This window comes from Gopherus evgoodei, chromosome 11 (assembly GCF_007399415.2).
Source record: "Gopherus evgoodei ecotype Sinaloan lineage chromosome 11, rGopEvg1_v1.p, whole genome shotgun sequence".
Lineage (NCBI taxonomy): Eukaryota > Metazoa > Chordata > Testudines > Testudinidae > Gopherus > Gopherus evgoodei.
In genome coordinates this window covers 21,804,616-21,819,532 of record NC_044332.1, presented here as the reverse complement: position 1 = coordinate 21,819,532, position 14,917 = coordinate 21,804,616, and the positions used below count along the sequence as shown (strand labels likewise).

Below are 14,917 nucleotides of genomic sequence, written 5' to 3'. Positions count from 1 at the left end.
GACTCCAGTTTACTCTCAGATTTGTGATTCAGAAGTTACAGAAAGTTTTCCTTGCTCTTGCACTGAGACAGGACAATAAAAAACCCTTTCTAGTAAAACTGGTTGTTGTACTAAATAGATTTGCACCAGTTTTATTACTGTGTTCAAACTCAGTACTTTTAGATAAAGCATAGGCAGTCAACAACCACTTCTGCAAGCTTAAGTTTATTGAAATAAAGTGTTCAAATAAGAAACATGGTCATAATACAAAATGACATTTACAAAGCTAACTGTACAAAATAAATAAAGCTTGTTTTGATGACTGACACAGTCTATAATCTTCTCTGGAGAACTACAGTACAGGTTTTACTTTTCCTGTTTTAAGGCAGAAAAGAAAGGATGGGTCAGAGCCTCCTGAAGAGTAATTCTTTTGGCTGGGTCATACTCTAACATTTTTTGAATGAGGTCAAACAGATTCTCATGGTCCAAATCTTGACAAAGCATGAACTCCTAAAAAAGGGGAGGAAAAGTCAGTTGAGAAACCTGACTTCTTTCCACAAAGAGAAAAATTAACTCTTAACCATCAACTCTTACCTTGAGTGGTTTACAGCGTCTTGAAACATATCTACCTGCAGAACTATGTTCATCCCAATCCAACTGGTTATGGTGGAAATACTTGCGCTTCCTGTAGATTAAGAATTGTTTGAGGCAATCACAAACCAATGTTCTGGAACAGTAATATTACCATAAACTCAGGCATCTATAAATTCAACTAATCCTTTTGTAAGGCTAGAAGTGTGTAAGTAATTACTAATCACAAACTACATGTAAGTTCCCATCCAATACTGTTAAGTCTTAGTGTTAGTACTTACCATCTTAAACTCTGCATTCTGAATGAACATTAAGATGTAAAGAGAATTCTATTATAGCAATGGAGGCATCAGGCCCCATCTAATCACTCTCTCATCCTACCCCAACATATCAAAAGTCAGAGCACTCCAGAAAGATATGGACAAGTGAAGCCAGTATATTTAACAGGTTTGACTCAGCTCATCAAGATCACTTATCCTCTGCAATGCATAACTGACATTCTTTGACCTGTTTCAGTCTGAGGTGAGGCAAAACTGGACTATATAGTCCAGAAGAAGTAGTTTTTACTTTATAATTATGCAAACAATTTAATACTGTACTCTCAACTAAATCTGACTGGCCCTGTCAGTAAAGAAATAAAGGACCAGTACTTAGCTCAAGCACCCCCATACCCCTTCTTCATTAACTGACCATGTCAGGATGAAAAGACCTGGCCCTTGGGTTCCATTCCTGTATTCCCTTAATACAGAAAAAGTCAGTAATCATTTGCCAACTTTCACCCAGGCCCAGCTTCAACCATGCAGAAAGCTGTAGTGCAGCAGAAGCAACCTTTCTGCAGACCGTCACTTCTGCACTCTAGAAGCAGAACTCACCACAGCCAGTGATAAGGTTTGTTCTTGGTTTGTGTGTGGTTTGTGTTTTTGTTTTTTTTGAGGGGGGAGGGTTAGCTCAAGTTAATATTACAATGTCCTGAGGTATCTATGCCCCTCAGACACTTGTATGCATTTTCCCCAATTCCAGTAAAGCTGAATATTTCTATTCTCTGCTTTACTAAGCAGTAACTCTGTGGATATCTAGATTAACCAATACAGGAACTGGAACTTCAAATGAAATTTAAAAAAAAATCTACTTAATTTTAAACCAAAGTCTGAAATGATTATAAAGCAAACACATTATAGAGAGAAGAAAGGTCTGAGTATAATTACCTGGTTTTCTCTATCATGTGAATTGGTAAAGGCCCCAGTATTCTCTCCATCATTGCCAAATGCTCTTTACTATCATGTGTCTAAAGAAAGAGTAAAAGTGTGTAGCTTATTACCATCCCATAATCTGTTTGTCTATTCACAAAGAGATGCTAGGGTTTTTTTTCTATTAAGTTAACAGCAGAAAAACCTGGGTTTTCACTGATCAGAAGCTTATTTGTATATGTCAACTTCCAAAAGTCATTTACAGCTAAATGTTATCACTAAACTAAGCAACACTTTCCTCACATTGGCAGATTAAGTTAAAAAATACCAGTATCAGCCTTCAGTACAAGAATATGAAGTGGTGGTGGGCTGTTTTAATAGAGTTGGTCAAATAATGTCTAATGGCAGCTATATGTTTTCATCTAGAAACTTACAAACATTCAGAGTCCTACCTACCTCTGATATTAACACTTTTTAAGCAAGGCTAAAGTATTAAAGCTTTTATTTTTAAAAGCTACCTTCTCTCCCGTAACAGCTTGTTCCCACTACAAGCAAATCCAGGAGACTGGCCTTTTTTGGGCCATGTATTTCTAAACGCATTTCATTTTAAACAACTTCTGCATAGCCTGCTACAACATACAAGTTGTTAAAATAAAGCTTACAGTTGAAATAAATGCAGTACCTCAGTAAAGCTTTGTACCTGCTGAGACTTGGACATCTCCAAGCAGTGTACCTAAACTATTGCAAGGGAAAGAGAACCATAAACTCTGGGACTGGAAATTAAAACTGAAAATGAGTAAAAGAGTTAGTGGTCCCTTTAAAGCTACATATTTTAGTTACTGATTTAGGGTCTTGAATCTATTTGCTGAAGACAACTTTTCTGATCCATTAAGTGACTGAAAACAAGCTAGTTTTTGCAATTTTTTTTGAAGTAGCAAAAATATTTACTGCTTTGTATCATCAATAACTGTGCTGGTGGTATTCTGTATGTGCCAACATAGGCAGGGAGAAACTTCACAGTGAACAGGGGTCATTTCTGTGCAGTTGTACTTTCTCCTCATGTTCTCATTACAAAACAAAAGGACAAATACTTTTCTATAGACATTCTGATGGTCAGGAAATCATTTCCCCCATTCTCTCCCCCTCACTCTCCATATAAAGAATTTTCATAGTTACCTACCGGAAATACTGTGAATCCAAGGTAATACTCTATGAGAATACAGCCTATGCTCCAAACATCACAAGGTTGTGACCATCCCAGGGCTGTCAAAAATAAAAAGTGTGCAAGATTCATACATAGCCAAGAGCAATACTCATTTTAAGTGTATTAAACAGTTAACCTACTCCCAAGTGATGTTGTAGACAGATTAATAAACTAAACAACTGATAATCCATCATATTATGATGGCAAAAGAAAGCAGAGTTTTCTTTCCCGCAAGTAAATGGCCTGCGAAATAGAAATCCAGTACGAGTTCACAGGATGATAGTTAACATTTTGGCAAACACCACCAGCTTTAGAAAAAGCAAACTGACCTCAAAAAAATGCTGCATATCAGAATCACTATTTAGGGCAATAATGTGACAAAAGGGTGCTTCAGAATTAATCAGCACTGCAGATGAGTATAAATTTCTAAATAAGCTGGTTTGAAGTTAAAAGTGTTTTCTGACCTAAAATAACTTCTGGAGCTCTGTAATGTCTTGTAGACACCAGAGTACTGTGATGTTCGTCGTCATATGTTGCACTTCCAAAGTCCACAATTTTGATGTCTGGATTTTTTAGCGTGCGTTCGTCACGTTTCTAAAATGAAATATACAGCATTAAATGTATGAACAGAATAAGCCGAAAAAATATGTTGTAGTGAAAACAATTTGAAACTATAGATTTACCAGTTTGGGGTTATACTCTTCTACATAGTCAGACTTCACAAATAAAATATTTTCAGGCTTCAGATCTGTATGAGTCAATTTGTTCAAGTGTAAAACTGCAAGAGAAAATGAAAGTTATCAAACTATTTAAAGAATAATAATTTCAACAACTGAAAAATATTAAACATACTCACAGTTTACAGATTTGCAAATCTGATATGCCATCTTCCTAATGTGGTCAAGCCGAAAAGGCAAAAAACTGTTCTCTTTGATAAAGTCGTAAGTACTAAGTCCCAGTAGTTCAAAAACAATGCAAACATGACCATGATGTTCAAACCATTCCAACATCTGTACACAGCGACTGTAAACAAAAAACCAATCCAGTAACATGTACTGTAATAGACATACAGCAGATATGCAAGTGTTATGAATGCTGATACTGTGCTCATAAAATGGCTGTAAAGTGGCTGAACAGTGAGTATGCAGTTATAATCCCAGTATGTAGTAAGATTTGCCTGTATGAATGTATTGTTGTAGCTTAACTAGGAGCTAGAACTGAAGGGAAGGCAACACAACAATTCCAGATAAGCAAACTCCCAGCTAACATCAGGGACAACCACATGTTTATGCAAGCCTCCTTACAATGTATTTCAAATTTTCTATGGCATGTTAGTTGCCCTTTGAACTCTCTCAGAATTACACTGGACAAACCACATTTTTCTCACATTTCAGCTATGTGCAATTGTTTTCAACTGCAACATGTGTGTACGTGTAACACTTTGCAAATTCTGCCTTGCTGCGCCATTCCTGGATGCAGCAACCACTGCACACTTCCAAGCTCCAGTTCAAAGTGACACAGCCCAGTGGTTCTCAACCAGTGGTCTGGGGCCTCCCGGGGGCTGCAAATAAGTGAGAAAAGAACTGCAAGGTCTAAGCCAGGGCTGGGCAAACTTTGTGGCCCGAGAGCCACATCTGGAATAAAAATTGTACGGCAGGCCATGAATGGTCACAAACTGGAGTTGGGGGTGCAGGAGTGGGATCAGGGCTGGGGCAGAGGTTTGGGACATCGGGGGGGAGGCTCAAGGGTGTGGGCTCTGGGCAGTGCTTACCTCAAGTAGCTCCCAGAAGCAGCAACATGTCCGTTCTCTGTCTCCCATGTGGAGGCGCGGCCAGGTGACACTGGACATTGCCCCATCTGCAGGTGCCACCCCTGCAGCTCCCACTGGCCGTGGTTCCAGGCCAATGGGAGCTGAGGGGGATAACACTTGGAGTGGGGGCAACATGCAGAGTGGACCCATCTGGCTGCCCCTACATGTAGGAGTTGGAGGGGGCCATGCTGCTGCTTCCAGGAGCCACATAGAGCAGCCCCCAGCTGGAGTAGGGAAAGCACCAGCCTCCACTCCCCAGTAGGAGTTAGAGGGCTGAATTAAAATGGCTGGCGGGCCGTAGTTTGTCCACCCCTGGTCTAAGCATAAAAATCAGACCTGCTGAGGTAATTGTGGTTAGTAACAGGGGACTGCTACAAAAGACCTGCTCTGAGTCTGTGATAATCATGTGATTCCACTCTGAGCAAGACAGTGCTTGCTACAGACCAGGGAGGGGGATCAGAAGGGGTCTCAGGTGCATTTCACCCAGCAACTGTAAACTAGTCAGTAGAGTTTACACAAATAGAAATAATTTTGTTGAAGGACCAGAAGTATACATAATTAAATAGCAAGTAAAAACACGGTCCCCTACACCAAAGGGTTTAAAATCTAGATTAATAATGAGATAGGACACTCGGGCAGATAAGCCTAGAAGACATAGGAAGCAATTATCAGAATACGGTTATTGGATTATTTAGGCAGTACAGTGTCAATGTTAGTACGTAATATTAAAATTACAATTATGGTTTAAAGAAAGTCACAGGAATTTTAGAAAGGAGTCAAAGGAATGATGAAATCTTAAAACCAAAATATCTTCCATTCTAATTCTATACTTACAATGTGCTCTTGGGATCTGATGCATTCAAATGCTCCAATACCTGTATTTCTGAACGAGCTGCTTCACAGTATCTATCAACATTTTTTACTATTTTCACTGCTACGTGTCTACCTTCCCTGTAAAATAAAGTTTTTGAATGGCTATAGACAACTGCAGAACTATAGCATAACCATAACACCCTCCCATAAGTTTCATTTACATCAGAATTCAACTGCAAAACTCCCAGTTAACTAGCAAATGATCACTACAAATATGAATTTAATTTTAAGGATGAAAAGCACTATTTTTAAAAGAATGTTAAGTTTCATACAGACACAAAAAACTTATCAATTTTTCCCCACTGCTTATTTGCATTCTAATGTGTTAAATATGCTCAATCATAAATTATGTTCCACCTGTGTTACTATAAAAATAAAGTGGCAGGATAAAATCAAAGTCTTTGTTATGTACTAAAATAAAGTCATGTGGGTTCAACATGATAGCAAGTTACAGACTATATACATATGTCTCTCTGTCCCATGTTAGTGTTGGATGAAAGTTTGATATACTAAGATGTGGTGTCTGTCAGTCATCTTAAGACTTGGGATAGTCAGACACTGGATTTACAGTTCTCTTCAATGTCATTAAGTGAGTAAAAAATTACATTCTGGAGTGAGACATTTGCACACGAATTATCTAACCAATAAGACTGTAGTCTGGATTCCACAATGATAGATATAAACAGGTACTATTGCCTGTCAATTATGCAGTCCACTACTTGGAGGCAAATGTATGTGTTCTTGATTTATCAAGTGCTTATTATATACAGGTATTCCAAATATTAAAATCGGACTGCACCTTCATACACAGTAACCTTGCAAAACTCTGTGATAAAGTAAACTATTTAAATCATGCTATTTATTGTTCTGTAGATAGGAGAGATGCTCATGTGCATCTCTGAGTAACTCTCAATGACTCAAAATGGAAGTCACATACAGACAGCTGTAGCATAATTTGATACTCTAACTGGTGAAGGTTGAACTGTAGTTCTTCTGTATCAGTGCCACTATATATAAATAGAAAAGCAATGAGTATAAAGATAGTCAAGAAATTACTAACCTGAGAAAAACAAAATTTAAACGGTCAAATAAAATTTGAATACATATTTACTAAAAACGTGAATCTATTTTGTAAACTAGGCCAGGCTGGCATTGACAAGAAAGTTACACTTTAAGAAAAAATGACTTACGCCTTGTGATCTATGCACTCCACAACTTTTCCAAAAGCACCTTCGCCCAGAGTAGCAATAATTTCATCTAAAAGAGAAAACAATCTCAATCAAAGAAGTAGTGATATTGTAATTAGTTATTCACAAAACTAAATTCTATCAATGCAGATTAATCTAGGCTGTGCCTCTATAAAAGTGTAACTGAACATCTCTAAGCTAGAATATTTATTTTATCGAACAACTCTTCAAAACAGTTATTGCTATGTCATTCCAAATTTCATTAACTTCATTTACTATTTTGGAAAATCAATATCAATGTTTAATTTCTAGAGAAAAAGAAAAACAATCCCCCCACAAAATCAAAATAAAAAATAAAAAAATCAAGAAAGAAAGAAAAGATTTCCAAAGCCCCTGAAATCTTATTCTAAAAGAAATTATTCTATCTGAAAAGTTAATAAATTTTGAAAAATATTCTATACATCTTGCACTTAGTACGTCTCCACTCTGACAGATCAGGTGACCCTCCTCATCATCCTCTACACTCCTGGATCTTTTCCTTCGGTGACTCTTCTGGAAACGGCATGTGGGCGGCACCAAGATCGTCCAGCCAATCAATATACCCGAGTGAATTCAGGGCAGAATACGAAATTCATTCAGCGGGGAGATATTCAGGCATTCAGATACGCGCCAGGCCACAAACGGTTGGCAGGAGCAATTTCAAATTCAGTCCCCAGAAATTCACAGGGCACATAGTTTATGTTACAGGAGAAAAACATGGCAAGGAACAGATTTTCAGATAAGATACTCAAAGTGGCAAGGCAACAAAAAATTACAACACAATTGTTTTTTCGTTTAAAAAAAAGTGGTTCACTTGAAGCACTGAAATTTATTTTAGGATTCCAGTGTCCTTGTTTGCAAGTCTAATGCTGTAAAACAGCAGGATTTAATATTTACTTGTCTATATAAAATAGCCTTGTGGCCAAATTAGAATACCCAAGCTAAACAAATCTCAGTTTAAAGTATTCATCTGAATTAAACATTCTTCTTGAGTAATATTTCAGAATAAAAAAGTCACAAAAAGAAATCTACTCCAGGCTTCTTCAGTTAAAGAGTTATCATCATAAGTTACCATATTGTCTTCAACTGTTCTGTCAATTAAAGCTATACACAACTACATTAAGAGATCAGACAGCATGCCCTGCCAGTGGATAGACAGCATGCATGTCAGATACTCAAAAACATACTGCACTTGTTTATCAGACATTGTGTTAATTAACAGTTGGGCGGGGAAGGAGAACTGACTGCACACGTCTCTCCTTGTTATTTCAAAGACATTAAAGTTGTTAAGTTTAACAAAGGCAAATTTAAGTAATAGCTTGCACATTAATGCTTTGGATTTTGAGCAAGATGGAAATATGTAACTTACAGGACGTACGAAGACTTACATTTTAAGATATGTGAGGGGCAATACTGATGTTTTAGGTAATTATTAAATAAAGGTAATTAATCAGTGGTTATTACTCATTCATCAGTGGAATTCTATCTGATAAACAATTATACGCTCTAGGGTTTAGTGAGTATATCTGTGTGATAAGGAAACTTCTCATCCAAGGGAGAAAAAAAATAATACTCTATTGTGAATACTGGCAATAAGACCATCCCGAACTCGCACACTTGACTGCTACTGCTCAAGATGAGAAGTTATTTTCCTAAAATAAAACAATCAGAAGTTTAAAAATGACTCATACCATTTGTGAATGATGATGTGAGGCACTGTGATATGTCTTGTGTTTTCTTTTATAACTACTCCTCCCACTATGGCCTGAAGACTTGCTACTGTGGTTGTGATAACCATTTTCATGATCTCGATGATGGTGCCCATTTTCATACACTTGACTGTAATCACTTCTATATTCTTCAATGTAACGCCGGTCATGATGATCTCTTTCATTTACGGACCTGGCTTCCGAATGATGACTAAAAATTAAAAACAAATGAATTCAACTGACATCAATTTTTTTCAAGTGGAACCATCAAGACAATTCTAACTGGAAGGCTTCGCTCTTTAAATATCTGCAAAATACTGCATCAAGAAAATACTACAAAAAATAAGTTACAGATGATCTGCTTAAGCACTTACTGAAATTTAAACTTAACAGTTCTTAAAACAAAGATTCAGCAGTTTACTACTATTAAAAATTCAAAATGTATTACCTATCAGAAACTTTGGAGTGATTATATTTGCAGCGCTTGTTCTCCCGTGCACTGCTGTGTGATCTCTTCTTTCTCTTATGGCTGCTGCTGCACTTTCTGGGATCCCAACTTTCCTTTTCATCCCAATCAGGATACTCGGTTCGTTTGGAATGCCGCATCTGTCAGAGACAAGCCAATTCCCCCTTTAAATTACATCCCAAATATAGTTACAATTTACCAATACGATGTAATATAAATAGCAGACTGATCTAAACTGCTAACAGAGATTAAAATAGTTTAGTCTTCCTGGTGAACTTAATGGTTTTGTAGAATTCTTTTTGCTCCACCCCCTAAATGTTTTTGGTCTCAAAAAAAATCAAGACATCTATAGAGAGATGGGGACCAACAATCAACTCAAATATTCTTACTCTAGCAGGGACCACTCATTCTTCAAATTCCACCCTCCATTAAATCAATTTTTGAGCAAAAAGTGTTTACCTCAACATCCAGCCAACACACTCTTAAAAGCTAGCAACGTACTTCGTGTATTTTTTAACAGATTTAAAAATTTTATTAAAGTTACTATTTAAAAAATGATATAATACACAGGTTAAGAAATGAGTGTTTGTCCATCTGGGTATAGTGCCTAGATGATCCACAAATACAAAGTTTGTTTTAAAAGTCATAATACACATTAGTACGTAATTAGCAATAACCCAAATTTAGGTGAATAAATTTAACAATACAGTTAGTTTAGATTTCAGAATCCAAATACTCTGGTACATCACTCATGAAAAGTTATATAGAGAGCTAGTTGATTGTGGAAAGCAAATATAGCAATGAGTGATGATTGTCCCTCAGTAACTCAGAATTTAGGGTAGGTTGTACATTTAAAAAAATACAACCCATGAGGAAAGTACTACAAACTTTCCTCCTATTACACCTACCAGTCAAGCCGCTACCAAGATACACTGTGAACTGCTTAACTATAATCAATCTGATTCATTTATTGCAAAAAGGGGAAGAGTAGGAAATGGAAAAATATACCCAAAGCTTCTCTCCTAGGCCACCCTTCAACCATAAACCAATTCAAGTTCCTAACACACACACCTGCCACACAAACAAAATAAATATGAACCTGCCATCTTGTATCCATCCCATTTAGAGATTTCGCAGGGCCTGCAACGCTAGCAATCCTGCTGCCCCTGTACTTTCAGGCGCTCTCTAACGTACTAGTCTGATGAGTCAGGGGAAGGAAAACAACATTCCCGTTCGCTCTAGACTGGGGAGCTTCAGCTAACCATTCCCATGGGCGCTCAGCACGGGCCCTTCTTATTGACAGACCCCGCAGCTCTCCACGAGCGAGGCAGGAGCAGGCCGAGCTGGCCACTGCGGTCACCTCTACACGTGTTAGGCCTCTTCCAGGTTTGCGCAGTCTCTAATGCCTATCAGCCCTGACCTGCAGCTCCTCCCCCCATCCCATACCAGGAGCAGCTGCTGCCTCCCCGAGCGCCCGCCACGTCCCTCCCTGGCTGAGGAGGCAGCACAACCCCATGGTGGAGTACGAGGACGAGCTTAAGCCGGGTCTCTCACTCGCGATCCAAACCCCTTAGGGCGAGGCAGGCACATGGCCTGGCTCCGCGAGGCCGCGGCCGGCGCCTCTCCCCACGGGACCAGCCGCAGCCATTTTCTCGCCGCCCGGCGCAGACAAACACAACATGGCGGCGGCGGGGGGGGGGGGGCAGCTCCTACCTGGATTAACGTATTTAACGGCCGCCACAACCCCAGCAGAGCCTTCAGGGGGTAGGGCGGCTCCAGGCGGCGGACCCAGGGTCATACCCGCACCCCCCACAGGGAACAACAACCCCCCCGCCACCCCCTTCCCAGCCGTGCGGGGGCAGGTGACGGCGACACTCCCACCTGCGCCGAGGCGGGGGCAATACCCCCGGCTTCAAGCAGGGCCGGGGCGGCGATATCTGCCCGTCCCCCGCTAGACTGGGGCAGGAAACGACACCCCCACCACAGACACACGGGCGGGGTCCAGCGCCCCCCAACTCCCCTTTACCTCACCGCCAACCAGCGACTCACCGCTCCGGCTGGTGCCGCTGCCACCTCAGGGGTCTGCTGGTGCTGCTGAGCCGCCGAGTCCGCGCTACACACACAAAATGGTGCCGCCGACTGCTAGAACCTTCTGGAGCAGGGAATCGCGTCACACAGGGGTGCGCATGCGCGGGCCCTTTCGGCTGCTCTGCGGGGCGGGAGGCGCGCGCCCAGCCGCAAATCCTGGAGAAAAGCGCCTCCTCGTGACTGATTGTGCTTGCGCGGTGCGCTTAGTGACGTCAGGGTGTGTTGGTGGTGGAGGGAGATGGTCTCGGTTTCTATGGTTGCCGTGCCACATGGCCTATGTCTTTCTCAGCCAGTGCTTCCAAGGAACACTGCCAGAGAGGGGGCAGGGGCTAGCGGGCCGGACGGGGTAATGGCGTTCAATCCCTCCTTAGCGCCCCTGCCCAGGAGTTAGCAGGGGATGAACGACTTACCTGTGAAGTACTTACTCTGTCCCATCTTGTAGTTAGTTGTCACCCTGGGCATGGCTACACAACTGTGGCTGGCCAGGTCAGCTGATTTTGGGTTGAGGGGCTGTAAAATTGCAGTGTGTCTGCTCAGGCTGGACTCCAGCTACTCTGGACTCCTGCTGGAAGGGAATAATAGTGTCTCAGATCCTGGCAGCAGGCCAATCCTGAATACCTACACTGCTGTTTTTAGCCCAGTGGCCCAACCCCGTAACCACAAGTAACTAGGTGCTAGGGGCCTTTTATTGTGGTGTAGACATACTCTGAAAACCTTTCCGAGAAGAAGAGCTCTGTGTAGCTTGTCTCTCTCACCAACAGAAGTTGGTCCAATAAAAGATATTATCTCACCCACCTTGTCTTTCTAATATCCTAGGACCAGCGTGGCTACATCATCGTTGCAACAGTTTGAAAAGATACAGCAGCAATTCAGTGTTGTTGAAGCAACACTGCAAACAATGTCCTTTTGAGGATAAATATGTGATTTATGTCTTGGTTTGAAATGATGCTTGTGATACTGGATTTGAACATTATATGTTTTTAGTTTTACTGTAGCTCTGGGTAGCCATGATGCATTGCACTACTCATGTTAATAGTGTCTGGCACCCTACGAAAATTTTCATCCTTCTGTCCTGCTGGCAGTGTGGCAGGCAAACATGCAATCAGTTGCTTTCATCTGCTTCTGCTGTTGCCATTGGTTACTAGGGACAGAGGTAGAAGATACAAGTAGGGTTGCCAGTCACCAACTTTCTAATCACACAAAACTGAACATCCCTGCCCTACCCCATCTCTGAGGCCCACACAAGCCCTGCCCCTTCTCAGAAGGACACGCCCACCACTCCCTCCATCCCCCTCCTTCTATCCCTCACTCTTCCCCACCCTCACTCACTTTCAGTGGGCTGGTGCAGGGAGTTGAGGTGTGGGAGGTGGTATGGGCTCTGGGGTAAGGCCAGGGATGAGGGTTTGGGGTGTGAGAGAGGACTCTGGGCTTTGGCAGGGTGTGTGTGTGGGGGGGTGAGGTCTCCAGCTGGGGGTGGGACTGGGGATGAGGGGTTTGGGGTACAGGAGGGGACTCTGGGCTGAGCCAGAGGGATGAGGGGTTTGCAGTGCGGGAGGGGGATCCGAGCTTAGGGTTAGGGTCAAAATAATACAGATGCATGGGAATAAAACTCAGAAATCTCTTCAATTCCAATTTCCCAAATTAACCATTTGTGAATACTCTCTTCATATTCAAAGCACTCCACAAACATTAATTAATCCTAAAACTAATTTCCACAATGGAAAGAGGCATCAGAGCAGATTTTACATAAAACTCAAAGAATCACATAAAATCATCATCATCTTCTTCCCCTTCGAAAGTAGAACAGTGCATGATCCAAACAGGTCATCTGTATTTGATGGGGATTTGCATGGGAAGTGTATTCAGTGTAAGTGACAAGACACTGAGGTGGAAAGCAGTAAGTCAGAAGGGAGATGAAAAACAGCTGTTTGGACCTTTACAATATGAGCTCCTTAGTAATTTGTTTGTATATGGCTTCTTGGGACAAGCAATCTATTGTTTTTCATATACTGGTCATCATTTCTTTCCCTCTCTTTTTGATGACTTTAGGATAATAAGGTTGCATTAAGAAAAAAGTACCTTAGTCCCACAGGCAGGGGTCATTGGAGGTGCAGCGCACTGCTACTTCACAGAATGCTCACAGTGATACCTACCCTAGATCAGCAAGACTGACTTTTATGGAGCATCAGGACAGTTAGTTGCTTGTTATTACAAGTATTACAGGACACTCATCAGTACATCTGGCTCAGGGCTGGGTCCCACCTGAGCAAAGACTGAAGAATACCAAATTAAGTGAGATTCTTTTTGGGATTCTGGCAAGTAGGAACTGAGGATAGTATCAGCAAGTTTATTTCACTTTCAAGCAAGAGCTTACGAGGGGAAAGAGAAGGGGCACAAAAGCATTTTAAGGCTGCACTCTTTACAAATGGAGGCTCCTGGGCTTCACTTGTCAGAGGGTTCCTTTCTCTCATCGTCATTGCATTGCCCTAGGTCACTATAGCTCTTATCCCACAACACACTGCTTTCTACTAGGCCCATTTTCCCTCTGCCCCTATTACTTGTGGAGTAACAGGAGGAAAAGGAAGTTAGAGAATGCATGATCATCTAATATTCTTAAACAGTAGCTGTGCAGAGACATGAACATTTATACTACCTGTGACAGAATGTACCTGTATCCACACTCCACATCCTATTGTAATAATCTTTGCACAAAGCATACCTTGTACAGAATCATTTCCTGGTCATTATCATCCTGACAAAATGTGTGGCAACACTGCATGTGAAGTCATGAGATTCCACTGTAATGTGTTATTAATTCATGTTCCAAACTGAGGTTGGCAAACAGGTCTGTCTTAAACACCGGAATGTGTGCTCTGTTTAATTTGCATTTAAGCAGTAAACAGAGTCATCAAACAGGAAGGGAAACAAAGCGCACTCAAACAGGTGAGGAAAAAGTAGCAATGAACATTCTGCCCTATATTCTTTGTCTCCTTAATCTCAGCTGGAAATGTTTTTCAAGAGGGGGACTGACACTCTAAAAAGGAAAGACAAACACCCTAAGATATCCCCCCTCTCTCTCTGCCCATCAATTCACAGCACCCAAAGGAATAAAGGAAGTGACACTGGACTGGAGAAGGAGTCCTGACCTAAGAAGTTTGATCAGTAAGACTGCTGAAAACATGTGGCGAGAAATTTTGCTTTAATCGTATATAGTGTGTTCAGGTAGGCACCAGTGGCATTTTAACTTTATTTCTTTGTAGCCATTTCTGACTTTTATGCCTCATTACTTGTACTCACTTAAAATCTCTCTGTGTAGTTAATACATTTGTTTTATCTAATCCAGTGTGTGTAAACTGAAGTGTCTGGGAAACTCCATTTGGGGTGGCAAGTTATGTGCATATTAGTGCTGTTAAAAGCAAATAATGGACTTTTTATAAACTTGCATTGTCCAGGAGAAGCCTGGACAATATAGGACATACATTTCTGGGAGAGGAGAAGACTCTAAGACTTTGAGTGTGTTGGGGTTTCCCTGCAGTATAGCCACGGCTGGTAAGAGCCAAGTTATGGCTGGCTGGCTGCAGCATGCACATTGACATAGCTGGGAGTGACTTGCATGCTGGAGGCTGTTAGTGAGCACTCCAGGCTGGAGCCTAAAGCAGTGAGGCATTGTAAAGGGCTGGGGTGACAGTGACTCATTAGTCTGGATTGTACACTAGAAAAATCACACTGTCATGTTCAGTACTACCAGTATTGTGCTAGATGTATTAAGGGCTGTGCAGGAGGA

The 14,917-nt window shown here is 41.2% G+C and overlaps 1 protein-coding gene across 3 annotated transcripts; it reads right to left on the bottom strand.

Annotated features, from left to right (window-relative positions):
- Positions 1–188: 188 nt before the first annotated feature.
- On the bottom strand, positions 189–11,244 carry CLK1 (CDC like kinase 1). Of its 3 annotated transcripts, none has more exons than XM_030579671.1 (13): positions 11,095–11,241; positions 9,028–9,185; positions 8,562–8,790; positions 7,293–7,383; positions 6,835–6,901; positions 5,606–5,722; positions 3,818–3,984; positions 3,645–3,739; positions 3,426–3,555; positions 2,938–3,020; positions 1,776–1,855; positions 574–664; positions 189–489 (listed from the first exon to the last, which is right to left on the bottom strand). In XM_030579671.1, the coding sequence occupies exons 2-13, from the start codon at positions 9,183–9,185 to the stop codon at positions 346–348; spliced, it is 1,452 nt and encodes a 483-aa protein (XP_030435531.1). In that variant the 5' UTR covers positions 11,095–11,241; the 3' UTR covers positions 189–345. The 3 variants fall into 3 exon arrangements, with proteins under 3 accessions (XP_030435531.1, XP_030435534.1, XP_030435533.1); XM_030579673.1 differs by lacking the exon at positions 189–489 and adding an exon at positions 2,440–2,495 and having other exon boundaries at positions 576–664; positions 11,095–11,244; XM_030579674.1 differs by lacking the exons at positions 7,293–7,383; positions 9,028–9,185; positions 11,095–11,241 and having other exon boundaries at positions 8,562–8,580.
- Positions 11,245–14,917: the final 3,673 nt, after the last annotated feature.